A 27,974-nucleotide genomic window follows, 5' to 3' on the forward strand; every position below is an offset into this window, starting at 1 on the left:
GTCTTTATTTAGAGCTCTGGATGCTATTCTACTTCCTGAAAGGACTTGTGAGCCATAGCCATTGTGCTCCATTTTCTCATCTGTCAGTGTGTTCGGCTTTAGCTCGCTGTTGTTCTCTCTCTCTCTCTCTCTCTCTCTCTCTCTCTCTCATTTTTATCCCATTAATGACTAAGTTGTATGGATATGCATTCATCCACTCGTGTGAACACGTGTGCACATAAATGTGTGATTTCTCACTGAAATCCCATATAAGACAGAAGAAGTAAACTCAGAGAAAGGAAATAAGTATAGGGAGGACTTTCCTTTGTTCTTGAGTTAAGGGGACAAATAAGAAAAACTTGAGCTTTAATTATAGCTAAGCAAGCAGGATTTGACTTATGTCAAAATGGTTTATAACAAACATCAGCCTTGTGTTTCTGGAGTAGGATAAGTGATTACAGTCAGAGACCTCCTTACGGGGAAGGGAGGAGGGTCAGTATAGTGGGAATACCAAGGAAAGTTACACATAGAAAGGGAGATGGGACTATGTTGTGTCTTGACTTCTCTAAAGAGAGAACACTCACTTCCCGTTGCTCTTTGCAAAGTTTCTCCTTATGCCTCAGTCCAACTAGTACAGTGCCCATCAACACTTGAGGTAAAGTAATTTTCACTACTAAGCCCACTTCAAAAACAGTTTTTCTTTTTGCCTTAAAAAGCTCTGGGGGAAATTTTTCCAAGGGAAGTACTTAGTTGACTCAGTATGTTGAAATCCAGCTTCTAGCTTGCTCTAATAGTAAGAGGGAGTTCTCAAGAAACTTAAGAGAAACATGTTGCTTTTATTTTATCTCACTTGGAGCTCAGTTCATTAAAAATTCCAGCTTGACACAAGTCAGATCTGAACATATTTTTTTGCTTAAGTTTTTGTTTTGCTACTGTATGGAGAATATTCTTTTTCAGTGGCAGCTCCACCCTCTCCCACTGTCTTCATTTTTGTTTTGTAACTTAAACCTAGCATAGTGTTTACTGAAAAATCAATCATTAATAAAAGGTCTTTCTTTTCCTGTTCAGAATTTTATTCTGTAGCAGCATTTATAAATTATTTTCTTGTCTAGCTCAACTTGTTTAATTTTGGAATTAAACTGTACTCTTTTACTATTGTTTAAATTAAAGATTTAGGGGACAGTAGGATCTCTGGTTTTATCTCACTCAAACAAATTTAGTATTTATTTTTTTAATTAAAAAGTTTAGGCATTCTGCAGATTACACAGACAGAGCTGTTAAAACCTTGAGCATTTCCTGCTTCATGAGTTAAAATACTGAGTAGAGTTTGATTTTGTTCTTCACAGGTGGTGCCTAACAAGTTATAACTGTGAAGGTGTGTCATGAGTTTTGGCACATTATGGGTAGCTATACAATTTTTTTTATCTTTTTTTTTTGTGAAATGAAAATTACCTGCTTGGCCACACACCAAGAGAGAATTTTCATGTTTCCAATAGTGGGTACCTTTTCTTTCCCCAGTTCATTGTTGACATACACTTGGCCGAGTTGCATATATTTAAGAAACTTATTTTTTTGGTTGGGTGTGAGAACACTCGGGAGGCTGAGGAAGGAGTTGCTGAGTTCCAGGCCAAACTTAATTGCCTAGTGAATTAACAGCCAACTTGAACTACTTATTAAAATCCAGTATCAGAATAAATGTATAAACCAGCTAGACAGCCACCGGACCAACTGATCAACCAAACAACTAACTGATCAACAAACCAGCCTGTCAAGCAACTGGCCAACCAGCCAGCCTGCCAGTCAGGTATTCAACCAGCCAACCAACCAACCAACCAACCAACCAACCAACCAACCAACCAACCAACCAACCAGCCAAGTTAGCCAACAAGCCAAATAAGTAGCCGAGCAGCCAAGCAACCAGCCAGTTTACCCTTACCTTATAGTATTTATACACTTAGAGAGATCTTCCCCACAAGCACATATGGCTTACTTTATTCTCACAGTCTCCTTCTGAGCATAACTCCACATACCATCTCTAATTCTCTGCATATTCAAGAAACGGAGGTCCCCTCATTACCAAATGAATGCACTTGTAAACACTGGACTGTCAGTGAGAAAGCAATGCATGAGTAGATTCTTTTTCTTATGATGAGAGCATTCTGATGCTCCCCCAATCCCTTTATTATTCAGGTACTGAGCCAGAGGCACTGAAGTGTAAGGACTGGCCTTTGTGCTTCCTACAATGGAAAAGTGGTGTGAGGTTGCCCCATACAGCTTTTCTAGAATAATCTCAACTCAATCTTGGTGTCTCAGTTTCCTACAATAACTAAATCGTGTTTTGGTCTAATGCTATTTTTTTAAAGTTAGAATATGCCTTAAATTCCTGTTTGTAAAGATAGCATTGAATTTTAGTAAATTGGTGTCAGTTACATGCCAGCCTATAAGCTCACATGTCTGCTGCATCCAGTTTCCAGAGCCTTCACTGGCCTGTGCTTTATTGCAGCTCTTGAGATGACTGTGCCATTTAGTACGGGAGAGCATACTGCATTTAGGAGGCTTTTTCCCAGGGTGTACAGTTTCTTCATATTATATAAAGTTCTTTCCCAACTAGAGAAACAACTTTGTTTTCTCGTTGTTGAGTATTTTCCACTGATTAGATGTTTCTGGGTCTTCGTCCAAAGATGGGAAAAGTACATTTTAAGATACTTTTATTTGAATCTCACCATTCTGTTAGCCCAAAGGTATGAAATAAATTTACAGCTTTCAGTTATTTGATTGAGCGTAGACTCTCATAAATTCCATGTTTTATCATGTGATCAGATTTTTCCTGGACACTAAAGTTGTTTGCTGTTGCCAGCGAAGTTTGGCCCAGTAGCCTGCTGCTAGATATGAGTGACTGGATAGGACTCAGCCCTTGGCCTGTTCTCCCTCGCCCCTCCCACCCAGCTCGATCTCACTGGAAGACTGAGGAAGGTTGAGTACTTGAGAATGGCTCTTCTGTGCCTCTGAGTTTACAGGACTGAGCCAGAACTCTACATGCCAGGCTATTCTTGTGGTTTTTCTAGCCAGGCCAAAACCGAAAGGCACTGGAACATTGGAAGGAATCTAGTCTTATTATTATAGGTCAAGGCTTTGCCTTTGTTGTTGGTGAGTGGCAGCCTGGTAATGGAGCAGGAGGGAGACTTCTAGAAGAAGACACAAATCTTCTTCACCACCCTTCCCCTACTCCCCTTCTCCCTTCCCTTCCTTCCCTTCCCTCTCCTCCCTTCATTGTAGCAGCTCTTCAGGAAAAACTTCCAATACAGTAAAGTTGAGAATGAGCCAGGTTTACTTGCCGTGTGTTCCCTGAGTGTGTAGCACCTGCCTTCCCCCACACTGAGCATTCACTGTACAAACTGTAGAGTTCTGTGATCAGTGCTATTCAGGGTTAAGCATTTGATCAGTGTCCATCTTATTCTACCAGATAGGATAAATGGCCAACTTCTGGTTATTACCCTGAAACTTCTGTGAGTAACTGGAAAGGATAGTGAGTTCACGGCTAATAATCCCTGTCTCCTTACTCATCACATGGTTAAGGCCTAGCATGTTCTAATGGAGCACACAGGTAGAAATCCGAGCTGACCCAACAGTGCCCATCTCAGCCAATACTTTAAAAGGAACATCTATCAAAACACATTTTCTGGGGACCCTGATTAGTGTCATGTGTCAGCCATGCAGTCCTTGAGCCTCCAGGAGTGCAGGTCTACGGATTCAACTGAGAAAGTGCCTGGGACACAGGAATTGGCCTGGACAAAGAATGGACATGTTTATAATACAGAGTTATTGTTCACTTGTCAATAGTGTTCCATTTGGTGTGGAACAGATGGCACTGGTATCACTAGCAGAGAAGACACTGATGAGAGTTTACCATTTTTACCTCAACTGAATGAACTCCACCTGCAGATGAGGGTATAGTTACAGACATCTCTGTAAGGGCACCATCTACAAGAATGCATTTTTCTTTGAAATTTCTTGCCTGTTTGACAGATGTAAGAGAGAAATGGTTCAATTTGTTCTTTATTGTGTAACAGACCCTGAGGACAGACAGCAGAGACATAATGATCTGTAAAACCCTTTAACTGTCTGTCTTGGTTCTCGGTGGTGTGTAACCCACTTTTGATATCAGAGAGGCCAAGTTGGATTTTAATCCTTACATTAAGGCCCGCTTTCTGTGTATACACTGTGTACGAACATAGAATTTTCTATACAGTTATATGTTATTAAAGGTTTGCCTTACTAAAACTACTTGGCCTTTTTTTTGGGGGGCGGTGCATGTTAGCAAACATGATGAATAATTGGAAACTATTTGACTATCTTTTGAGGTAGAAACTTCAAATCTTCTTGTCTCTTATTTATGAAGAGTTGTAAAGTTCTCTGTCTCAGTGAGAAGGGATTTCAGTGAAAGAGTAACCCATGACTCCATCCTACTTTCAGTAGCAGAACACAAGGTTTCATGTTTTTAAGGGATATCCATGTGGCCCACCCCAATTTAGAAAGTGGTTGGTAAAGATCAGTTTGGGTGGATGGCAAGTCTGCCAGGCTCAGTCACTCTATTCAATGGTGAAATCCTTCTGTGCTGGTTACTAACAGCCCACGTTGCCCACTCCTAACTCCTGGGGAGCTTGAGTTCTGAGCCCAGTTGATCCTGACTTCAGAGAGTCCACATCAACAGGTTTTCAAGGATTTCAGGTCTTGCCCTTACTGCAGTGACTTTGGTCATCTGCTGTCGCCTCATAATTCTGCTCCTCACATCAAGGCAGGTGTGTGTCTTTGGTGCTGCTCTGATGAGCTGATTTGAGGACAGCCTTTCAGCACTCAGTGCTGGTAAAGGTTCAAATTGAAGAACCTTTTCTACTTTCCAGAGAGACCTGTACTTCATGAGTTGATCCCAAGTTGGAAAAAGTAATGATTTTTACAACTACTAAAAGTAATGCTGGCACCACTTGGTTCAGAGAGTCTATTTCAGGTATATACAGTGAGGAACCTAAACCATGAATCTTATCAGGAAGATGTTAGAGCAATCCCATTGTGTAATTTCATTAATAAGAAGGCAAAACTGCCACCATTATAAGAGAGAACATCATCACCAAGGGGAGAGTCTGCCGTTCTTCCCAGTTACCCTGGCAACATAGGCAAACAGAAGCATAAGGGATATATCTATATATAATATATATTATACACACACACACACACACACACACACACACACACACACACACACACACACACAGACCCTTTCTGTCCTGATCTAGGGCTTGCTTGTGCTTGGGAAGTTTAGATCTGTCCATTCTAGTCCTGCAGATGATCCCCCCAATGCCACCAAACTTCCTGCTCTAGTGACCATGTATCTCATTTAATCCTCTGAGGACTTAGGAGGAGGAGGCAGTTTCAGACAGAAGTAGCTCTTGCTATCCTTTCTTTGTTCTTTCAACTGAAACCATAGTTGTGATTCAAGTCACAAGGAACAAGATTGTGGCATCAGAAGGAGGCCAGCCCACATGGCAGCTTTTCCAAAGGTTGAGGTATCTGGAAGGCAGACATGCATAGCCTCTGCACTGTGCTTAATTTTAGAAACTTCTTAATTTTAATATGTTGTCCATGGCACAAAAGAAATTTTCACTGGGAGACTTCTGTGGTGTTTGAGGTAACAGCTCTTATGTTACTAGAGTCCTGTAACGACAAGGCCAGCAGGAACCATTCCCTCTGTCCTGATGGTTTTCTTTGGCCTTCGCAGCCTCCAAAGCACTTTATAACATGGCTAGACTGTATTGAATTTCCGCTAAGATCCACGCCCATCAGCTACCATTTCTCTCTTTGGATTGTGTATTAATGCCGCACTGGTCCTCAGTCTACAGAAAAGCCTGTACAGGCAGGCTCTGACACACACACTACACGCCAGTACTTCTCCACACACCCAGCATGGTAACAGACATCCCCAGCATCCTCTCTGTAACCTTGCTGGCGCTGTCTTTTAAAACAGAAAAAGAAAAAAAAAATGGAAAAACCGGAGAAACTTTGATGTCTCAATTGAGTTGCTAAGAAACTTAGACAATAGGGTTTTTTCCTTTTTTTTTTTTTTAATGACAGAATCAAATCTGTGTTAGTTCTCCTCAGATATGCAGTGGTCATTCCTGAGATGGGGCTCTTATCTTCTATTCAGAGATTGAGCGTATGGGGTCTGGATAGCCTCTGCCTGACTCAGGAGGAGCCAGGATGAAGTAACTGGCCACCTTACATCCAGACTGAAGCCTTTGTTCCACGCAGCTATCTGTAAAGATGATTGCAGAAGACAAGTTACAAAATGTTAATATTAATATGCCTTTTTTGACATAAAGTCCAAGAGTATTTCACATAGGAAGACAGCTATTGTTTTTTGTTTGTTTGTTTTGTTGGTTGGTTTTTTTTTTTTTTTTTTTTGAGACAGGGTTTCTCTGTGTAGCCCTGGCTGTCCTAGAACTCACTCTGTAGACCAGGCTGGCCTCGAACTCAGAAATCCGCCTGCCTCTGTCTCCCGAGTGCTGGGATTAAAGGCGTGCGCCACCACCAACTGTTGTTTTATATAGTAACACAGGAAGCCAGGAACACAAATGGCTACTGTGAGTGTGTCTTCTTGTGTCCACAATGGATAAAACCCAGATGGGAGAAGGGCTTTGGGGACTTTCCTGGTTAGCTGGACAGAGGCACTAAGAGCCCCACTGCTCAGTAACCTGAGACAGTCAGGAAGGGATCACTGTGGCTCTTGCTTACACTGTCCTAACTCCACTTTCCGAATTTGCCTCTGTTCTGACTTCCCCATGCCAGCTGCTGTGCTGAGCCTTAGGGGCAGGCCCGACACCCACACTACATATCAGGATGATTGTCTCTCTGCGCTCTGAGGCAGAAAGTGTCCTGTGGATAGGAGTGTATGTGGCTGGGAGGCTGGCCTGTCTCCTGTGGCTTTCCTTCCTGTTCCCAAGCAGCTCCTTCTCAAAAGCCACGTTCAAAGAAGAGGGATAGCATGACTCAGTAGGAGAAGGCAGACAGCAGTTCAGATAGTGGCTCCACTATGGGAAGAGACTGTTCCATTTATTAATTGTCTTCCTGAAAACATAGCTGACCAGAAATTAGAATTAGCCATTTGAATTTAGGGTAGTTTTGGACCACGACAAGTAGGGAATTGAGAACAGCTCTTTCCACTGAACAGTTTTGTCAAGTTGCAGAAGAGAATGGCAGCTTTGCCAGGTGTGGGGATACACACTTGACCTCCCAGGACTTGGGAGGTGGGGGCAGGAGAAGAAACTAATATAGTGAGTTTGAGGGCAACCTTGGCTATCTGACACCCCTTCTCAAAACAAGAAGATACTCCTTATAAAAGACCTGCCATTTCAAGAAAAGTATCTATATCATCCTTTAATTAATTTTTTTATGCCAAACATGGTGACACATCTTTAATCCCAGAACTTGAAAGGCAAAGGCAGGCAGATTTCTGTGAGTTCACCTCCAGCCTGGTCTACATAGTCAGGTCCAGGCCAAGCAAGGCTATATGTATAGTGAGACCTTGTCTCAAACAAAACAGAACAGAACAAAACACTGAAAATAATTTTTATAAAAAAATTTAGTAAATAATAATTTTGTGAGAGGAAAATTAGAGATTTACAGCATTTAGTCCCAGCTCAGAGGCTTAATTTTGGCTTCTCTGTCCACCATTTCTTCTACTGCTTTAGGTTGTCAACCTGGACTGAAGCAGCTTCAGGAAACAGTTGCCCTGAGGGAGCACTGTGTCTCTTTCCCTGCTTGGGCCTGAAATGGAGCTACGACAGCAGCCTCACAGCTCCCATTGCTTTTTTTTTTTTTTCTGAACATCTGAGACTTATCCAGAGGTTTAAAAAGTATTTTTAGTTTGTTAAAAAAAAAAATAAATGCATGCCTATTTATTTAGGATTTTGATGCATGTTGTTTCCAACTGAATAAGTCTATTTTCAAAACAAAGATTAAGAGATTTGGCTCACTTTTTTACTGGTGAATATGCCAAAGGTCTGTTTCCCATAAGATGTGTCTGCCTTCAGTTGCTGTTCTGACTGTGAATAGTTTATTATAGCATAGGTCTAACAACAGAGTATGTGCTAAAGAGCCCTGATGCACGTTTAGGATGTTAGAGTCTATAAATAGCATATAAGGCACTATGGAAACATGTTACACTCACACAGTGCTTAGAAGGGAAAAGAAGAGTTGGCATGTAAACATGTCCAGGAAGGGGCTGTTGGCCCCACCACTTGCCAGCTTGATTTTCTTATGTCCTTCCCTGGCCTCCCGTGTCCACCACATTATACAGTTCTGTCTCACAAGCCCTGCTCGCCCTCTGAGTACTGCTGTATGGCGGGCTCACACATACCCAGCCTCCACCCTTTCATGTTGGGGGCATGAGCATCCTGGGGGGCAGGCTTCAGTGAAATCACTCAGAGCCTCCATCTGCTTCCACTTGCCTTGTGGTCTCGAAGATCATGCTTGGCCCATGGGTACTGCAGTGTGCCCAGAGGATGTGGAGTTTTGTCAGCCAGTGAAATATGTCTGGCTTTTCTTCCTCCCCTTACCAACCCTCCCCCCACCCCCAACTTTCATTTGCTCCTCATCCTGTGTGGTCTACTGAACTGAATTGCTATTTAACAAAACTATTTACTCTCTTTATCATTGTCTACGGCTTGACTTTTTTAAGGAGAAGGTGTGTAGAATCCGAGCCAAAAAAGTGTAGTATTAGCAGCAATAAAACCTAAAGATAGATGCTTAATGTCCCGTGTCAGTGCACCCTGCTGTCGTGTGTGTGTGTGTGGGTTCGGGAGTGCAGATTGCCCTACTGAGATGCAGAGCTGTCAAAGACTCTCATGCCAGCAGTCAGCTCCAGGTTGTCTGATCCAAGCTTTTTTTTTTTTTTTTTTCCCTAGGCACTTCTGCAGTCTTCAGTTAAGCAGCAGCTAGATGCCATCGAGAAGCAATATGTGTCTGCAATCGAGAAGCAAGCTCACCGGTGTGAGGAGCTCCTGCATGCTCAGGTACTGACTGTGTGCCCTCCACACACCAGCGCTCCCCCTGCCTCCCTCCTCCAGACTTCAGGCTCTTCTCTATCAGCTGCCAGCCGTCCATGCTCCTTGATGTATCTTGGAAAACAAGTACCCTTGAATAAATGTAGTTAGAGAACTTTATGATAGACTAGGACAAACAGGGCCAAAAGGCCTACACTACGTGGGTTTCCCCTTAATCCATGATCACTCTCATTTCCATTTCTGGGTTATATTAAGGTAGACAAAGTCACAGAAGCAGAGAGATAGCTGGTGTTCAGAATGTAAGATTAATTTTTCACAGATGCTTACAAAACAAAATATAAGCTAACAGGGAAAATACGTATTAATTTTGGAGTTTTTAATAATTTTCTTAAGTAATAGTTTCTTTGTGAAATTTTTAATGTTTTTAAAAGTTAAAACACTGAGCTACTTTATAGAAATTAAGCTGCTAATCGAAGAACTTTTATGGGTATACCATAGTCAGTAATATTTGTAAGATACTTCTTTGTGATGCTTTATGACATAAAACTTGGAAAATGGAAGCAGCTTTTTAATAGGTTAGGAAGAAAATTAACTACAGTTGAGGAATCAAAGTTAAGTATAAAATTTGGTGGAGGTTTATGGATAGGCTAGAGTCAAGTAGGGATCTGTTCTGTTAAAGATTCTCTCTCTCTCTCTCTCTCTCTCTCTCTCTGTGTGTGTGTGTGTGTGTGTGTGTGTGTGTGTGTGTGTGTGTGTGTGTTTGTGTTTGAGCAGGGGAGGAGAGAGAGAGAGAGAGAATGTAATGTCTGTCTCCATCTTTTTGTGAGACAGGACCTTTTACTGAACCTGGCTGACCTGACTGGCCAGCAAGCCTCCAAGAGCCTCCTGCTTCTGTCCTCCACTGCCACAAATTTGTAACTACCTGTAATTTCAGCTCCAGGGAATCATAACAAACTCTGGCTTCTGCAAGCACCTGTGTGTACGAGTGTGCACATACACACACAATAGAAGGAGAAGAAAAGTGAAAGAAACCCTGTGCATAGGATTGTCTTGGGTAGCAGCTAGTCTCTGGCCTCTCACTGCTTTATTACAGTCAGCTCTGCTTGCTAAAGGCAAAGCCGCATGGTGTTGGTTGTGTTTCTGTATAGCATAGTCAGAACTCTCAAGTTGAGAGAATTATGAATGTTAGGGTAAGGCTGTGCGAACAGAAACATTCTCCCAGCCATAGGTTGGAGCACACCGGGAGTTGTCTGACAAGGAGGTAGGTTGCATCATGAGATACCTACCAGTGGTCACCTGTGTTCATATTTGTCTCAATCTCTTTGGTAAACAGCTTTCATATAATTCAGTCTCAAAACGTTCTCTTACGTTTGCTTTCAAATGATTTCCATTTTGGAGGTATATAAGTATTTGATGTAAATTAATTTAAACTTATTTATGTATATGTTATCTGAAATAGATCAATCTCCTTTTTTATAAATTTTTTAATTACTTACTTTGCATCCTGTTCACTGCCCCCTTTTCCAGTTACCCACTCCCCCAGCCCTTCCCCCATCCATCCTCCCATCTCCTTTTTCTCTGAATGGGTGGGGGTCCTCCAGGGTATTCCTCATCCCTCAAATTTCAAGTCTCTACAAGACTTCATGCTTCCTTTCCCACTGAGGCCTGACAAGGCAGCCTAGCTAGTTTTGTAGGTGGGCTGGTGTCCATATCACTCCACCAATATACCCCACATACAGGCAACAGCTTTTAGAATAGCCCCTATTACTATTGTTCAGGAACCACAGGAAGACCAAGCTACACATCTGCTATACATGTGCAGGGAGGCCTAGGTCCAGCCTGTGTATGTTTTTTGGATTGTGGTTCAGACTCTGAGAGCCCCAAGGGTTCAGGTTAGTTGATGCTGTTGGTCTTCCTGTGGAGTTCCTATCCCCTTAGGGGCTGCAATCCTTCCTCCTATTCTTCCATAAGAGTCCCCAATCTCCATCCACCGTTTGGCTGTGGATGTTTGCATCTGTCTGATCCACGGCTGCTGGAGCCTCTCAGAGGACATGCTAGACTCCTGTCTGCAAGCATAACAGGGTATCATTAATAGTGTCAGGAATTGATGCTTATCCGTGGAATGGGTCTCAAGTTGGGCTGGCTATTGTTTGGCCTTTCCCTCAGTCACTGTTTCATATTTGTCTCTGCATTTCTTGTAGAGAGAATTAAGTTTTGGGAAGAAAGTTTTGTAGGTGGGCTGGTGTCCATATCACTCCACCAAGGTTCCTGCCTGGCCACAGGAGGCAGCCTCTCCAGGCGCATATTCCCAGTGCTGTGAGTCACAGCTAAGGCCACCCCCATTGATTCTTGGTGGTTCCCCCGCATCCCAGGTCTCACTGATTCTTGGGTGCCTTCCCTATCCCAGGTCTCCATCTCTTCCTGGAGATATCCTTCCTCCCCACCCCCCATCTGTTGCAGATTTCTCTTCATTTTAGTGGCCATCTGACCCTCCCCCTGCCCCCCACACCCCTCCCAATTGCTTCTCCCACCCAGTTTTCCTCCATCCATCTGCCTTCCTCAACCATTCCACATTCCATTTCCCCGCCCAAGTGAGACTCAAGCATCCTTGCTTATGTTCTCCTTCCTGTCCAGATTCCTTGGGTCTATGGAGTATAGCACATGCATCTTGTATTTTATGGCTAATATACACTTATAAGTAAATATATACCATGCATGTCCTTTTGAGACGGAGTTGCCTCACTCAGGATGATATTCTCAAGATTCATCCATTTGCCTACAGAATTCATGATGTCTTTGTTTTTTATAGCTGAACAGTATTACATTTGTAAATGAACCACTTTTTCTTTATCCATTCTTCAGTTGAGGGGCATCTGGGTTGTTTCCAGTTTCTGGCTATTACAAATTAAGCTGCTATGAACATAGTTGAGCAAGTATCTTTGTGGGATGTTGGAGTATCTTTTAGATATATGCCCAGGAGTGGTATAGCTTGGTCTTGAGGTAGAACTATTCCCAGTTTTCTGAGAAACTGCCAAATTGATTTCCAAAATGGCTGTGCAAGTTTGTACTCCTGCCCGCAATGGAAGAGTGTACCCCCTTGCTCCACATCCTCACCAGCATGTGCTATCACTTGAGTTTTTTGATCTTAGCCAACTGACAGGCATAAGATGGAATCTCAGAGTTGTTTTGATTTGTATTTTTCTGATGACTAAGGGCTTTGATCATTTCTTTAAGTGTTTCTCAGCTATTAGGATTCCTCTGTTGAGAATTCTTTGTTTATCTCTGTACCCCATTTTTTAATTAGGTTATTTGGTTTGTTGGTGTCTAACTTCTTGAGTTCTGTATATATTTTGGATATTAGCCTCTGTCAAATGTAGGGTTGGTGAAGATCTTTTTTCATTCTGTAGGCTGTCTTTTTGTCTTCTTGATAGTGTCATTTGCCCTACAGAAGCTTTTCAGTTTTGTGAAGTCCCCTTTATCATTTGTTGATCTTAGAGCCTGAGCCATTGGTGTTCTGTTCAGGAAAGTGTCTCCTGTACCAATATGTTCAAGGGCATTTCCCACTTTCTCTTCTGTGAGATTTAATTGGGTATTGCGGCCTCTTTCTCTTGGGTGTGTTTGTTTCTCTGACCATGGGCTGTTTCCCCTGGCTCTCTGCTGGCTCCACCCTGTCATTGTCCTCTTTGAGGTAGCCTGCTTGTCTTGGTTGGTGGACTCAGCCATGCACTGTCCTGCCCCCGGCCTGGCAAAGCTCATTTCTTGTGTCTCTCCTTTATTCACTTCTAGTGGTCAGCAGTGCAGGTACTAGGTTTTCAGCAGGTAAGTACTTGAGAAAACAGATACTGATAAACAAGACCAAAGGAATTTAAGTCAGAAAGCAAGGAAAACACAGACATGTATTGTGACAACTTATTTTCCTGAAATAAATTCATTTTATGAAATAAAAGTTGAGGGGGCTTGTGCTTCCCCACAGCTGTAACTTCAGTGGATCAGACTGGCATGAAAGCAGATAAAAGGATATTTTTATTGCTCTGTTTCTCAGACAAAATGTATTTCGAAACTTGTGACAGGTGGGATTGGTATCATAGACAAATAATGTGCTGTTAGAAAATAGCTTTTAATGTAACTACATCAGCGAGGAAATTAATAAAGGCTGAAAAAGGATGGGAAATAGGTTCCACAGAAGTTGAACAGTGACTTAGCAGTGGTCTTTCCCAAAGCACAGGAGGCTACTGCAGTCAGAGCTTTCCTCCAACTTCAGAGTCCAGAAGTCCTTGTAAGCAGGATGTGCAATGCAGTGTCAGAAAATTCAGTGGGAGAGGGGTGTGAGATTAAAGGAAGGGTGCACATATGTAGATAAAGACATACTTGAAAAGATAAAAGGGCAGACACTCTGAAAGCTAGCATGATGTCATACCCTCTCTAAATCCTAAGCTCAATCATTTGAAAGCTTTTAAGTATTTTCCTGACACAGAAGTACTCCACACACTGCAGCGTAGCCTTGTGTGAGTTGTCAGTCCTTTTACACAGCCACCCCTGCTGACTCCCTCTCCTTGCCTCTTCTGTCCTCCAGGCCTGTTAGTGTGTGATTCTTTGGTGAACCCTGCCCTTAGTGATATGTACCCCTACGGCTCTCTTCCTCTGCCTACGGTTGCTCCACTGCACCTGGCTCTTCTCTCTGCACATCTGGGTTCTTGTCTGATGTACCTTAGATAGCCATTAGCAGAATCCACCTAGGTGTTGGGAGCCTTTATTCATTCAAGGCTCTCACCCTAGCATTGTCCAATGTCCAGTGTCCCAATGTCTGCAGTCTGTCTGTTTAAGCAGAGGAATGAATTCCAGTGCCAAATACTAGAATTACAGAGGGTGGAAGTCTGGCTCCCAGACTCCATAAAATCTTCAGGTTTTACCTAACTCAGTAACTAAGTTACAACTCAGTAACTAAGTAACTGCTTATTACTTTTGCATACTGATACTTACATGGGCAAAATGAGATGAAACTGCTGGCATCAGAATTCAGGCTGTATGAAAATTGTTTAATAGCAAGTATAATTAGCTATTAATTATTAGAATTAAAAAAATTCTACACAGTGGTTTATAAACTAGCAGCAGTGTTATCTAAATTGTAATGGTGTTTTTGTTCATTTTTACCTATCAAGAACACTTGAGTCTCATTGTTATTAAATAGGCAGATAAAGTGTGCTCTGAGACCATTTATCTGCCAGGAAAAACACATTAACTGCTAATTATTGTCCCAAATGTGTACCTAGGGATATGTGAACAGATCATGGCTAACCAGGAGATTGTTTTCTTCTACCACATACCTCTCTTTGCTTTATTCTCTGCTTACAGTAAACTTAAGAAATTTAATAAATCGTTATTTTAAAACAAAGCCTACTCCACTAATAAGACACGTGTTCCTATTTCTTTTGAATGCATTCTTTGGGAGAAATGAGTCACCATCCTCCTAAAACCAAATAAGCCATAAAGATAAGTCAGGTTCATATTAAGATGAAAGCCAGGACAGACAGACAAATATATAATCTCCATGAACATTTTGCTTAGCCTTTCTGGAGTCTCTCAGTGCATAGTCTATTCAAATAAAGACGGCTTCCTTGGCAGTGGCTGCTGTCCTGTTGGAGCAGCAGCAGCAGCAGCAGTGTTGTACAGGGGGGGTTGTCAGGGAGCTAGGGTAGGAAACTGGGAAGCATGGCTTTTAGTCCTAAGAAAGATGACCAAGTGCCGTGGCTACACAAGGAGAATGTCCCAAAGGGATGTTGTCCATGCTGGTGTTTGTAATCATGTTGATAGATGCTGTATGATGCTATTCCTGGGGAAATGTGAACAGATAATCTACTCACCACAGATAATAAACCTGTGACTGACCACATCACAGCACTGATACAACCCAAATCCAGTGACAGACCATAGCACCAATACCACCCAAGCCACTTGGTGAACCAGTGTGTTGGGTTATTTACAGGAATATGGGTGAGGGATTACTTTCAAAGACAGCTGGATCACCCAAAGCCCACCCCAGCAGTGGTGATAGTTTACAGACAGCTGAAATCCTGGACCACACTTCACAACTTTGAGGCAGTTCTACAGTCTGAAGTCTGTGCCTGACAGACAGCTCAGGTGATCTGAGCATCTCCAAGTAGTTGAGCTCTTCTGACCCTCCCTCTTGGCCAGTTTTACAGTTTGTATAGAGAAGGGTTCACCAGGTCAGTTTCAGGGACTTCCTGAAATGTTTTAGTTGTGGACTTGCTGAGCTTAAGAATTTTTATGGAGAATGTAATGTTTCACCTCCCTTTAGAACATTCCTCCATCTAAAGAGCTTTCCTCCAAGACGTAAGGTTTTACAAGATGGAAATTTTATCCCAGAGGCAATTGCTGTACAATACTAGAGTAACCTCATGGTAAGCTATTAAAGAAGGTTCATGACTCTAAGCACAGTGTTTTGCTAAGGGAGTGTATCTGGGCTAATGTGAACCTTTGGAGGGACAAAGTTGTTAGGCTTGTCAGACTAGAAAATATGTTAGTGCAGACTGCACTGAAGTCAGAGTTCACACAAAACCCTGTGGACGGAAACATAATGTGTGGGAAGGAGAATTAAACAACTGACTACAAACAGCTGAATGAATCACATATGGAAGGGAATCAGCTGGGGTGGCATCTGGGGGGGAATGTGTCCGTATGTCGTCATTCTGCTCAGTGCCCAAGAGTGGCTTGGGTAGAGAAGGTGCATTTCCACATAGTATATAGTACATTGAAAGTGTTTAAGACACCAGCATAGCAGCACTGTGTCTAAAGTGGATACAAGGGTCTTACATGAAATCCTTCAACATCAATACCAGATTAGAAGGAATCAAACTCAGCTGTCTCATGTGCATGTAACAGTTAGACTTTAAACATCAGGCCTTAAGAGTTAAAAATACTGTTCCATTAATTTAGTTCCTAAAAAATAATAGAGGTGGAACAGTCCTTGGTACTGAAACGGGCTGCCTGTACAGAAGGCCATGTGTTAGCTTATCCTAGAATTAGGGTTAAACATGCAGAACTAGGAGCCATTTCCACTCAACATGCAAATACAAAGTCTCAGGTGAGCCTCAAATCACACTGGCATGCAGTTGGACACACAAATCCATTTTCATGTTAAAACGACAATCTTGCATTCCCCCAGCCTACCATAGATACCTCGGTCTCAAACATAGTGAGTGATGACATCAAGTATTCTCAGGTTTGCTTCCATGGCTCTCGAGACAACTTTGGATGTTCATGCCACGTTGTACCTTCCCTAGAAGGGACCCAGGCTCCCCAGCTTTTACCTCAGCATCATTGCTCCTGAGTTAGAACATTGTCCTTTTTCAGGGCGAGGTAACACTTCTGTGTAGACTGAAAGACAGATAAAGGACACAGTATGTGATGGTGGCCATTCATTTCCCCTTGTTCTAGGAGTATTTTTGATGATCTTGCTGTCTTTACCTTAACAATTTGGGAATCCCGGTATCTCTTCAGAAAAAAAAAATGTATTTGTCAGAGTGTTCCTGTGGGATAAGTCAAAGCTTAACAGTAATTTACTATGCTATGCTTATTTGCTTTCAGTAGAAAAATATCATCAGAAACTTACAGAAAGACAGGGAAATAAACAGCTTTGGGCTATTCAACAGGAGGGGGCTTCTACCCACAGAGTCTCCATTTCTTTGGCTGGAGGTCCTGAGTGATGGCTGGCTGGCTATTTTAATGAAGATTCTGGAGAAAGTTCTATGATAACAGATTCTGTGCCAAACAAAGAATTAGAGTTATTTCTTATTTTTGGTACCGTGTAGCCCAGAATTGAGTTAATATGAGGCCTACTTTTAATACTTAGACCCTCAATATGCAGAAAGAATTGTTATAGCACTGCATGCAGGCTTCTCTGGACCAGCATTCCAGTGCTCACCATTTGAACCCCTTTTACAGCTGTTTGAGGAAAAGTTGATTAGGTATGGTGATTTTACTTGTATATGTGTGAGTCTACATACACCTTAACTATAGCAGAAATTATAGCATTTGTGTATCAACAAATGATCAAAAAATTAATAAGTGAAGTTCAAATTATAAAATTATCTAAATCACATGTGTCCTGTCCCCCAAAACCCATATGCAGCAATGTTACACAGCATATGTGTTTGTATCTGTGTGTCTGTGTGTGTACTCGAAGCATTTTACTGCATTAACTCATTTAATACTAATACTTAAATGTTATTGGTTGAAAATTTCAAATTACTATAATTTGATTGCTGAATTATTAACAGTGTTGCACCATAAGTCTGGTATATGCCTATGTGAGGAGAGGGCTGTGTGTTACTGAGTCTGTTGCTCAATTACTCTCATATCCTTTCTGTTATTAGGGAAACTGCAAAATCTGCCATCTGTTTTTTCTACTTTAGGAAATAAATTATTTTGATTTAAATTCCCCTTTTCTAGCTGATGCATGTTTCTCGCATATAGAAGAGAGACAATGGGTTTTGTTAATGTTCTTTGTTCTATAAAAGACAGGGCCCCACACTACCCTCACATGAGCCTCATACTAGCCTCACACGAGGCTCATTCTAGCCTCTGCTCTGCACATATCCAGCAGTATTTTTAGTCTCTTTACTCTTTTTCTACCTGGGCATACGATCTTTTAGGGAACTAGGGCATTAATGATATTCAATAGCACTAAGTTATTTACCTCAGTTAAAGATAATAAAGACATGAGGATGCGTCCATCCTTCCCAAGATGGTCTCAACCCAGTCTGCACGTTCTGTTCATTTAGAGTTTAGGTGTGAGAACAGCTCAAGGGAAACTGGCAAGCTAAGAGAGTGTGGAATGAGATTGTTAAAAGTAAAAGGCAAACTCATGCCAGGAGTCCTTACAGCCCCAGGAAATGATGGAGTAGTAGAGGCTCTCTCTACTACAACAAACAAAAGATCTCATCACCACCAGATCTGACTTAAGGGAGTGCTCAAGGGAGTCATTCATTACTTCAAAGGCCTTTCTCCAAATCCTAGATGTCATGAAGAGCAGAGATGGAAACCCTCTATCCCCAGAACCACATGACAAACAGTACTAGTTGATTAAGAGGAAGCTAGAGATTATATATATTAAAAGCTGGGAGATACATACATATATATATATATATATATATACATATATACATATACACACACATATATATACATATATATGTACATATATATAATAAAATCCTCTGATATTGAAAATAAACAACAACAGCTATGTCTTCATGATCTCAGGACTGTCAGCTCAGCCTTGAGGAGTGGGGCAGGGAGGCCTTTGTTTAAATCTTTTTATTGATCATCTATCTTCTGCTTTCTTATGTATGTCTGGCCTGGTTTTCCACTGAACCAGCAATTTCGTACGTTACTGGTCTGTGTAAATCTTACCCACAGCTATTTCCCAACATGATCTGGGGTGTAATGAGTGGTTAATGGCAATGTCCACCAGGGAATCTTGCAGACCAGATGATTTAGGGAGACTCAGTATAATGTCCTTGAAGCTTTGGTCTGGTTACATGTAGGTCCTTATTTAATTAGTTTACAGCCACTTTCTGTGCAGGGTTTAGATGGATGCCAGCCTTATTTTCCTCTCAACATGATTCATGAAAAACTGGCTGCTTGTTTTTATCAGTCAAGACTTGACGTAATTCTCGATTTTCTTTGAGTTATTGGCAGTTGTGATGATATGCTGGGCTTACAAACTTGTCTGTATGATGTGTGGCTAACTGACTCTCAGAGCTTTCAATATGTGTATCCTGTACTTTAAATATAGGACATTGTGTCTCTAAGAAGCTAGTATGCCATAGAATCGGATATAAAGTGGATTATATATAGTAATGATACTATGCTGGCTCTGAAAGCAAACACCAGTGGGCCACAGAGATTTCTTCCTGTGGGAAGACTTGACAGACAGGAGGTATGTTAATGGGACCTAAAGTCCTGGGTTTTGACTGACAGAAAAAGCAAGCCCCTTGGGGCTGCTGCAGTGTTCGTCACACCAAGCTCATCACTGTGGTGCATTGTTCTGTGAGTATTGACAGAACCGCACAGTCTTGCAGTAGCCGCTTAAATGAAAATATAGTCACACCAAAACACCCTTTATGCCCTTTTTATAGGTCATCTGCACATATGTTTGGAGAGAGATCAAGAAACACCTTCCCCTGAGATTGGGAGGCCACTTTCTAATATGAATCATGTCATTCTACGTGGTGCCTTTTATTTTAAACACTTTCTAGCTTTTAAATTTTGAATTAGTTATTAAGTATCTTAAAGAATTGGAGGACAGCAGTAGAATGTTTTCCACGTCAGATGCTTTAGAGCCTTGCTGTGCACACGCCGGTTGCTATACTTTACTTCAGGATGAATTCCTTGTGAGCAGTGGCTGTTTGAGCTTCTCTTTCCACTTGACGGACAGGACTGTTTTTAGGGTCTCGAAGCTGTGGAGTTCCCATCTGCCTGGTGTTCCCAGTCACTCATATACACCCACAACGTGTACATAGTCTGTTTTCCTAGTAGCACTACATTACAAAGCTCACAGCCCTCCCAATGTCCCCCAAAGTGTATAGTTCCTCCAGTGTTTTACTCTTGCAAGTACACATTCTGGGCACTTGGAAGTTTTCATTATTAGGAACGTCGGGTGAATGTTCATGTCTTTCAAAATTCATATTGCCACATAATTCTGAGGGCAGGTCTGGGAGCAGGACCTGGAGGGTGGACTCAGCACCTCAGCGGGAGGCAGTGAGAACCCAGCCTTGAAGGTGTCACTGCGAGACCAGGAAACTGCTCTCTCTTCATTACTACATATGTGTGATAGGAAGTCCCTGCTATACATCACTTCCATGTCCCGTGGTATTGTCACACCCATGGAAACGGGATGCTGCTAAGATATGAGATAGTTGTGGTTGGGCTTGGTACATCTGAGGATCATTTCTCTCAAGCTGCTGCTCACTGCTGTGAGAGTCTACTGTGCTATGTTTACACAGAATAGGGCTGAGATGAGTTTTCAAGAGCTGTTTCATTTAGAGGTATAGAGACTGAAAGACTCTGCTTAAGTTTTGGAGTGTGTCAAAACCTCTGATTATGTAAACCATCTATCTTAAGATGGAAGCCTACTGTGGAAGTCCCGTCAGTCTCTGCGCTACTGGTCTCCCAATGTTTTATTTCTTCACTTGGTAAATCAAAGCCCTGTTTAAATTGGAGCCACTGTTTACTGATGTTCCCCATGCTTATTAGGAATATGACTATTGGTTGTGTAGATCTGCTGCTTTAGCTAATGTTACAGTTTGATTTCATTCTCAGTAAGAAACATGTTGATCTTTCTGGCTTTGTGAAATCTCAGTTTATCTTCTCTAAGGTTTCTTTCCCAGTAACATTTACCGCACTGTCCCATAAATGACTATCTGTGATTCATTTTATAGCTTATCAAGTTACCATGCATTTCCATTCATATCAAACAGAAGTGATCATGCTCTTCTAGATCCTTCTAGAGTCCTTCGAGTTCAATTGGTGTGTACAGAGTAAGAGACTTGGAAAAAGTCAGACAGTTGTACAGAATACGCACCAGCAAATACCACAAATACAGAAGAATAATGGTAGATTTCAGGTACAAAGTATGTAGATAAGTATGCCTGGCCACAGGCCACCAAGGTGGCTTAATCTGAGCTGCAGTACAGAGGAGGCACCAGTGTGTGATCGGGAGGATCTGCCCCAGGCATGACTTGTAATGTTTACATATCCCGAGGAAGAAGAGGGTGTTGTGTTAGGTTGTGTTATGTTAGGTTGGGGTTTGTTTTTGTTTTTGTTTTGTCTTGTTTCACATTCAGGAATAGAAACCACAGAACCTCTGTATTTGCATCTGAGTCTGGGGTCTGAGTGCTTTCTTTTGGGATGAACTCTAGACCTGGATGCTTTGTGTTTTGGCTGTTTCAAAAGATTGTTTTTGACACCCTTGCACACAGCTTCTACTCCATAAAGCTAGAACTTATTTCTCCAATTGCATAATTTTATAACTTTTATTTTTATATCTTCATGTAAAATATATATAAATTTTTATTATACTTTTTTATTAAACTTGCACTGCATTTTAAGAAGTGATATATTATCTCATGTAAGCAAACTGTAACAGACCCCTCTTGGATGAGACTGGCTGGGATAGTTTCAATTAATTTTTGTAATGTCTTTTATGGGGCTGTAAAGCAGAGCCACCACACATCAGCTGTTCCCCAGGGAGACGCAAGGCTGCACCACTGGCTCTGGCCTGTGGCCTTTGCAGCCCCCTGCTTGCACTGCACTGCAAAGCCCTGCGAGCGACTGGATTTAACTTTGGAACATTACCCTGAGGCAGCTTATGGATACTTGTAAAAGAAATAAAGATGTGTTTTTAAGGCAGTTTGTGACTGCTTTATCCATGGTAGGATGGGTGAACCCACTGAATATTTATACAAAAAAAAATCTACTTAGTCAAATAAAAAGAATCAATTACTGATACATGTGGTTGATTGTCTGACTTTATATAATCATGGTGAATTAAATACTTTTCTGCCATTCCTCCTCATCTTCCCATGAATTAGAGAGGGTGAATGGAATGGGAGGTCATTCTGTCTTATTTTAAGAGTGTTGTGAAAAGCACAGGAATAAACAGATGAAATCCATTCTGTTATAGATGATTGTGGTGAGGAAGGCCTTTTTTGGAGTATTAATGTAGCTTTTCGTTGCTATAGGTAATTACTAGTTAGACCTGATAGTTACAAACACAGTTATTAGATAGTTTCCCTTTCTGGTAATGACTTTATAAAACTGCTGTAGAATTCATTAATACCTGAAAAGGGACCACCCTTTCTTAGGCTCAGGTTACACATTGGATGGGAGGCGATTATGGGGCAGCACAGCCCTCAGCTGTGGGGTTCATTGTTGCCCCAGCTCGTGTAAAGCATACGTGTGCATGACCCAAGGAGGCTCGTGATTAATGTCACCTTGGATATTGTGAGTAAACTCTCCTTTAATGTTAGTGTCAGTGAGCTCTGTCCAGACAAGGCCAGGCTGTGTGCTCTGTATGGATGCTGTGGTAAGAAGCATCGTTCTGGGGCATTTTCTCAGTGTCGCATTGCATCTTAGTGCACACATCTTGCTGGTGTTCTTGTCGGCCTCTGAGGAAGCTGGGCTCCCTTGTCACCCACTGATTTCCTCTCAGCAGGTTTGCAAAGTTAATTGTGAATGATTGATCCTTGTTTTAAAAGAAATGTTGTTTATTGAATTATGTTTATTAGACCTGTGTAAGCCTAAACTGATTAATTTTCATCTCAAGAGAATTATACTTATCTTTTCTTCCTGTTCATGTTTATGATGTATATGTATATGTTTATATGTGTGTTGGCATGGGTATATGAATGTATATATGCGTGCGTGCGTGCATGTAGAGGCTAGAGATAGGTATCAGGTGTCTTTCTCTTTTACTCTCCACCTCATATATGAAGGTGAGACCTCTCATTTGAACCCAGAAGGTTCCTGCTAAGCTAGTCTAGCCTGCTTGCCTCGGGGATTCTCCTGTCCCTGACTCCTGACTGGGATCGCAGGCTTGTTCTCACACTCTCCAGTGCTCACAGCAGCACAGGCACTCCAAACTCAAACTCTCACACTTGCATGGCAAGCATCCTAGGAATACACTGTCTTCCTAGCTTCGTATTTACTAGTTTTTAGTCTGCTTGCCCTGGGTGGGACCTTTGCATATATTCTCTAATGTGGCTTCGTCATGCTGGGCATGGAGCCGAGGACCTTGTACATGGCCCAGGACCTATACCCCCAGCCTTTTTTCTTTTTTTCTTTCTTTCTTTCTTTTTTTTTTTTTTTTGAACTTGGCATTTTCCTGCTCAGACCCGAGGCCTGGATTCCTGTGTGTAGTTAAAATGGATGTTGTCTGTGACTGTGCATGTCTGTGAGGTGAAAGCTAAGGCTTCTGTGTGGGCACTGCTTATACAATCTACGCACTTGGCAGTTACCCGACCTTGACAGATTCACATGGGACCAGAAACTTTTCAGGATTGAATCATCATCTGTATTGTAGTTAGACTGATCTTGCCTTTCAGGAAAAATACAATACATTTGTATTGCTTTTCAAAAATGAGATGGGAAGTAACATTGTAACTAGTGAATAACAGATGACCTTACCCAGGACCCTGGTCAATCTGTTGAGGCTCTAAACGTAGAACATGATTAGAAACCTCTGTTCAGATAACTCACTTGTCAGTGATGGATGGGGTGCAAGCCCCGTGTGTCTGGAATGAGTATGGGCTCTGCACACATGATGTTTCTTTGATTTCACAGGTTCCATTTTAGAAACTGATGAAAACTTAGAGTGAGAAAACTGTTCATCTCTGTCTTCCACAGAGCTTAGTATACACACAGAACATGTGTCTGCCCCACAGGTGCCCCTCAATCTATCTGGGCTCTGAGTGCTTCTGCAGCTGCGTGATGATACCCTCCATTTTAGGAGCCCTCTCTCCAAGCGGGGCTCTGTGCACACATTTCCTGCTACAGGGTGTGAGGTTGTCATGTGTAAGCCAGAGCTTGAGCTGCATGCCTGGCTGAACCTGAGAATCCAGCAGGGTCCCGAGCATGACTTGAGACATGTCAGCTCTGGTTTCTTGTACCCTCATTTTGCCAAAATGTCCATGTTTCCTTCAGTTCTCTCTGTTGCCTGGAACAGATGTTCCCTGTTTTGCTCACTGGTAGATTTTCAGAGCCACAGTCATAGCTCAGATGTCTTTCCTTGTAGCATCAGAGGCTTCTAGACGTGCTGGACACTGAGAAGGAACTGCTAAGAGAGAAAATCCAGGAAGCTTTGACTCAGCAGTCACAGGAGCAGAAGGTAAGGCTTTTGTACCTGCCAGGGCTGGGGAGGGAGCACTTCTGCTGCCTTCCCTGCCTGCATCCTCCCTGCTGTCTTCTCATTTGCAGGAATCACTGGAAAAGTGCCTCCAGGAGGAAATGCAGAGGAACAAAGAGACACTGGAGTCTGCTGTGAAGGTAGGTATGTCTGTCCAGGCTGTGAGGATATGCCCGACCATAATGCTGGTTGGTGTTCTTTCTCAGTGGAATTACATCCCATCTCATTAACAGTGTCACTAAACAATACTTTGTTCCAGAATTCCATTTTTTCTTCACTTTTTTTGACCTACAACATGACCATTCATACTCCTGTTAACTCATATTCTATTTCATGTTGGCATTGGAAGGCTTTGCTACATAGATTTTTAGTTCCTTCTTTAAAGCCAGTTATGTTAGAACACTGATAGCCACCTCCAGTGCATGGTGGATGTCACCAGAGAGACGGGAAGACAGAAATAAACAGTTAACGCTTGTTACTTGAAAGTAGGTTCAGTAACCATCACATGGTTTTTGAATAGCATATGGAATCTCACTTTGTTGACGGTGGTGATCCAGGAACTATTACAATTTTTGTCTTTTCCTTATGAACCTACAGTTGACTAAAAATACGATACCAACAAGGCAGTGAGTAAATTATCCTGACCTTGTAAGTTGTATATCTGCATTAAAATGCTTATCAGTAATAACTCACCTTAGAATTGAGCCTTGAGAAACGGCTAGTCTTCAGAACTGAGTTAGAATCGAATCTGAATGTCTAGTTGAGGAAGATATGAGGGCCTGTGGCTTAAGTGTGTCCTTTTAGGAAATAGGCCTTAGCTGCATGGAGCAGGAGGCTGACCCATGAAAGCACTGGTAAGGGCATGCGAGTGTGAAGTGAGGGACAAATGAATTGCCAAAAAGGAGCTGGAAACCAAGTCACGAGTGTAGACAGCATTCTAAGGTGAATTGAACACATCTGTTAGGATGCATGCCAAACTCTGAGTGAGGAGAGTGGACCCAGGAAGAGGAGAAGGTAAAGCTGTTTCCTTGAGTGGAGATGGGGGTAGACTGAACGAAGGGAACAGTGGTGAAAGTTCCTGTTTGCTTTCCAGGACTTAGGGAGGTTGGTGATGGGATGGTTACTGTGCGTGAGTTTGTTACAGACTCCTCAGGAAGGGCAGCCTGATAGTCAGTACTTTCCAGATACCAACGGTTTAGAAATTATACATCAGTTACTGGAATCTTTGAAAATTCAGGAAAAAAAAATGTGATGTAACAGACCCGAAAGACATGTTTCAGTTTGCATGTATTTTCCTTACCACAACTAATTTAAGACCTACATTTTGATGCCTGTTGCTTTACACTAAGGCTTGATTTTTTTTAAGTGCAGAAATGTCAGGGGGCAAGGATGAAAAGCTGTTTAAAAATGATCGAATGTACTGTGCCTTTATTTAGTAAGCATAAAAACTGTGATGTTGGGACTAACCATGTGGGTTAGTTTTCGTGGCTGGAGTTTGACCTTATTGTTGATGCTTCTGCTTCCGTCATTTTGTGTTGAAGCTTGAGAAAGAAGCAATGAAAGATGTCATCACTAAAGCAGTGGGAGAAGAAAGGGAAAATCTGGAGAAAGTTCATGCCGAAGAAAGGGAACTGTGGAAGACAGAACATGCAAGAGATCAGGAGAGGGTGGCAGAGGCCATCCAGGCCGCTGTGCAGGAGCAGCAGAGGATGAGTCAGGTGAGCAAATCACCCAGAAACCCGGGGCCTTGTGGACCCGCCCCTCACAGGGTAAGGCACGTGCTTCAGTGTCTGACGTGAGGTCACTGTAGTACATGGGTCAGTTCACATCACGGTGTTTCTATTCTGACCTATTCTCTTACATACCTCAATAATTTTCCTAATAATTTCCCCTTTCTCCTATTAAGAATCCTATGATATATTTTGCCTTTTTCCTCTGTGTTGGCAGGATCAGATCCATGTTTCCATTTAACATTCTGTGTTAAACTTCCTCCATTCATTTCTTCATTCTCTTTCTCCCCTCCTACCTTATATGAATATGCATGTGCATGCATGCAGAAATGGGTGCACACTCACACAGTAAATAATGTATTTGGTTAGAAACAGTGAGATTCAAATTAATTATGTCTGACTTACACACCTATGCACCTTGGGTTGGCAGCAGTGGCTAACACAACCTCACAAGTATCCCCATGGTCCCATGAGAGGAAAGCCTCGGTGAGCCAGCTGGTCCTACAGACTAGCTTCTGCCCACTGGTCTTCCCAAGCTTCATGTTCACAGTTGAGCTTGTGTGCTGTGTTTTACAGTAACCTGGGCTTCCTGTTGGCAGAAGTACTTGAATGGCTGACTGTATGTTATACAAGTATAAAAAGGCAAAGATAACCTTCACGGAAGCCCGTTTTCTGTGCTGGTTGCCAGGCATCCATAAGGTGTAGCACAACATACCTTACACTTTAAAGTGTGTCCTCTCCAAAGCTGGGCATGGTCCTCCCTGCCTGTATTCCTAGCTCTCGGGAATAGAAGCAAGAAGATCAGCACTTGAAGACTGGCCTCAGTAATAGAGCAAATTTGAGTCCAGCCTGGGCTAAAAAGGACCTTGTCTCAAACAAAGCAAAGCACACACAGCAGAAAATGTGTCCCCTGTAAGTTGAGAATGAATTGAAGATTCCTAGAAACGTAGGGTTTTGGTAGAGCCTATCTGAGCGGAAACTGCTGTGGTTGCAGCAGGCAGGGAGCACTGGGCAGGGAGTGGGCATGAGGGAGCAGTGTGAATGAGCTGGCCTATCAGATACTCTCAGAGTCTTTGTAATCAGCTCTTATTTTCACATGTTGACTCCAGCATAATCATCAATTGCTACTTCACTTCTTAAAGACTACGCTCCTGCTCAGGGAAGCTTAAAATGGCTTTTGTGGAAAGCTCTGTGAAGCTCACACCTTGCCTGGTTATTTAGGATAATCATGAAGTAGCCACAATCAAACTTACACTCCAATTGTTGTAGCAATGATGTGACTGCCTGTTTCTCCCTCGTGCCTCTTTTATTTCTTTAGACACAGGAGTAGAAAAATAGTAACCCAGCCTTTTCAACAGAGATGGTGAGGAAGCTAACTAAGACTCATGTCAAGTGTTGGTCATGTCAGCTGCCATGTTTAGTGGTCATGTCAAGTGGTCAGTGGTCACTTGGTGAGGTGTGAGGAGCTTGCATGAACAGGGGAGTGTTTCAGAGGAGAATGAAGCAGAGACATGCTTGGTTTAGTTGGAACAGCGCTATTATTTGAGAATGAACAGGTTGGAACAGTAGAGCAGGCACAGTCCAGAACTACCCAGCCCCTCCTGGGTTCAATCCGTATTTTCATCATGTGACAGAGTATGTAGAGCCAGGCGTCCCAGTGCACAACCAGACTTCAGTCTGTATTCCCGGGAAGGGGCCAAGGAAGTCTGGGAATTTATTAAAATTACACAAAAATGCACATTTGTGCAGATTTTTCTGCTAAGACAATTTATACTTTTATTAAATTCTTAAAAGAATTTTAATTAGGAACTTTTAAAAAAATATTACAATTGGCTTCCTATTGCCTTCTGAACTTTCTATGTAAAATCTATTCCAAATTGATTAAATACTTGAATTATAAATTATATGTATCTAAAAAGGAATTAGGCAAATATTAACATTCTTTGAAAGGAAGACCCTAAGCAGTCAGAGTGGTAGATTAAGTATAATTAAAATAGCTTCATAAAAGTAGGAAAAATTTAGCAAAAAATTATCAAAATTATATTTTTCCAAATTTTTGTATAACCATCAATGTTTATTCAAAAATAGTTAATTATTACTAAGCTAGCTTCATAAAATTTTAACCAGCTCTCTTCTCATTTCCATCTCCCTAGCTACAAGTTTGTACAGGGCATTACCTATGAAAAGCTCGGCCCGCTGAGGAGGTGCTGTGTCTGCAGCCTCACAGACGCTGTATATGCCTGTGAACTATTTCTGTTCCTGGCTCTGCAGCTTCTTGGAAAA

General features: G+C 42.0%; 1 protein-coding gene and 1 long non-coding RNA gene across 11 annotated transcripts in view; one reads left to right on the forward strand and one right to left on the reverse strand.

The window, feature by feature from the left end:
* The window catches only part of Ccdc91 (coiled-coil domain containing 91), a 156,743-nt gene that overhangs the window by 90,666 nt on the left and 38,103 nt on the right, over positions 1-27,974 (forward strand). For all 9 annotated transcript variants that reach the window (NM_001355715.1, NM_001355714.1, NM_025911.2 and 6 more), the window contains 4 exons: positions 8,937-9,044; positions 23,851-23,943; positions 24,033-24,101; positions 25,503-25,679. In NM_001355715.1, the coding sequence (NP_001342644.1) occupies positions 8,937-9,044; positions 23,851-23,943; positions 24,033-24,101; positions 25,503-25,679 (447 nt within the window). The remainder of the gene's footprint in view (positions 1-8,936; positions 9,045-23,850; positions 23,944-24,032; positions 24,102-25,502; positions 25,680-27,974) is intronic.
* Positions 6,094-27,974, reverse strand: part of Gm36244 — a 103,113-nt gene continuing 81,232 nt past the window's right edge. The window contains exons 2-3 of one of the 2 annotated variants that reach the window (XR_003956550.1): positions 16,233-16,430; positions 6,094-6,286 (exon numbers count right to left, since the gene is read on the reverse strand). This is a non-coding gene — a long non-coding RNA (predicted gene, 36244). Of the gene's footprint in view, positions 6,287-14,686; positions 14,866-16,232; positions 16,431-27,974 lie in introns of those variants that run through there. The other variant, XR_003956549.1, reaches the window with a different exon arrangement.

Source organism: Mus musculus, chromosome 6 (assembly GCF_000001635.26).
Source record: "Mus musculus strain C57BL/6J chromosome 6, GRCm38.p6 C57BL/6J".
NCBI classification, from domain to species: Eukaryota; Metazoa; Chordata; class Mammalia; order Rodentia; family Muridae; genus Mus; species Mus musculus.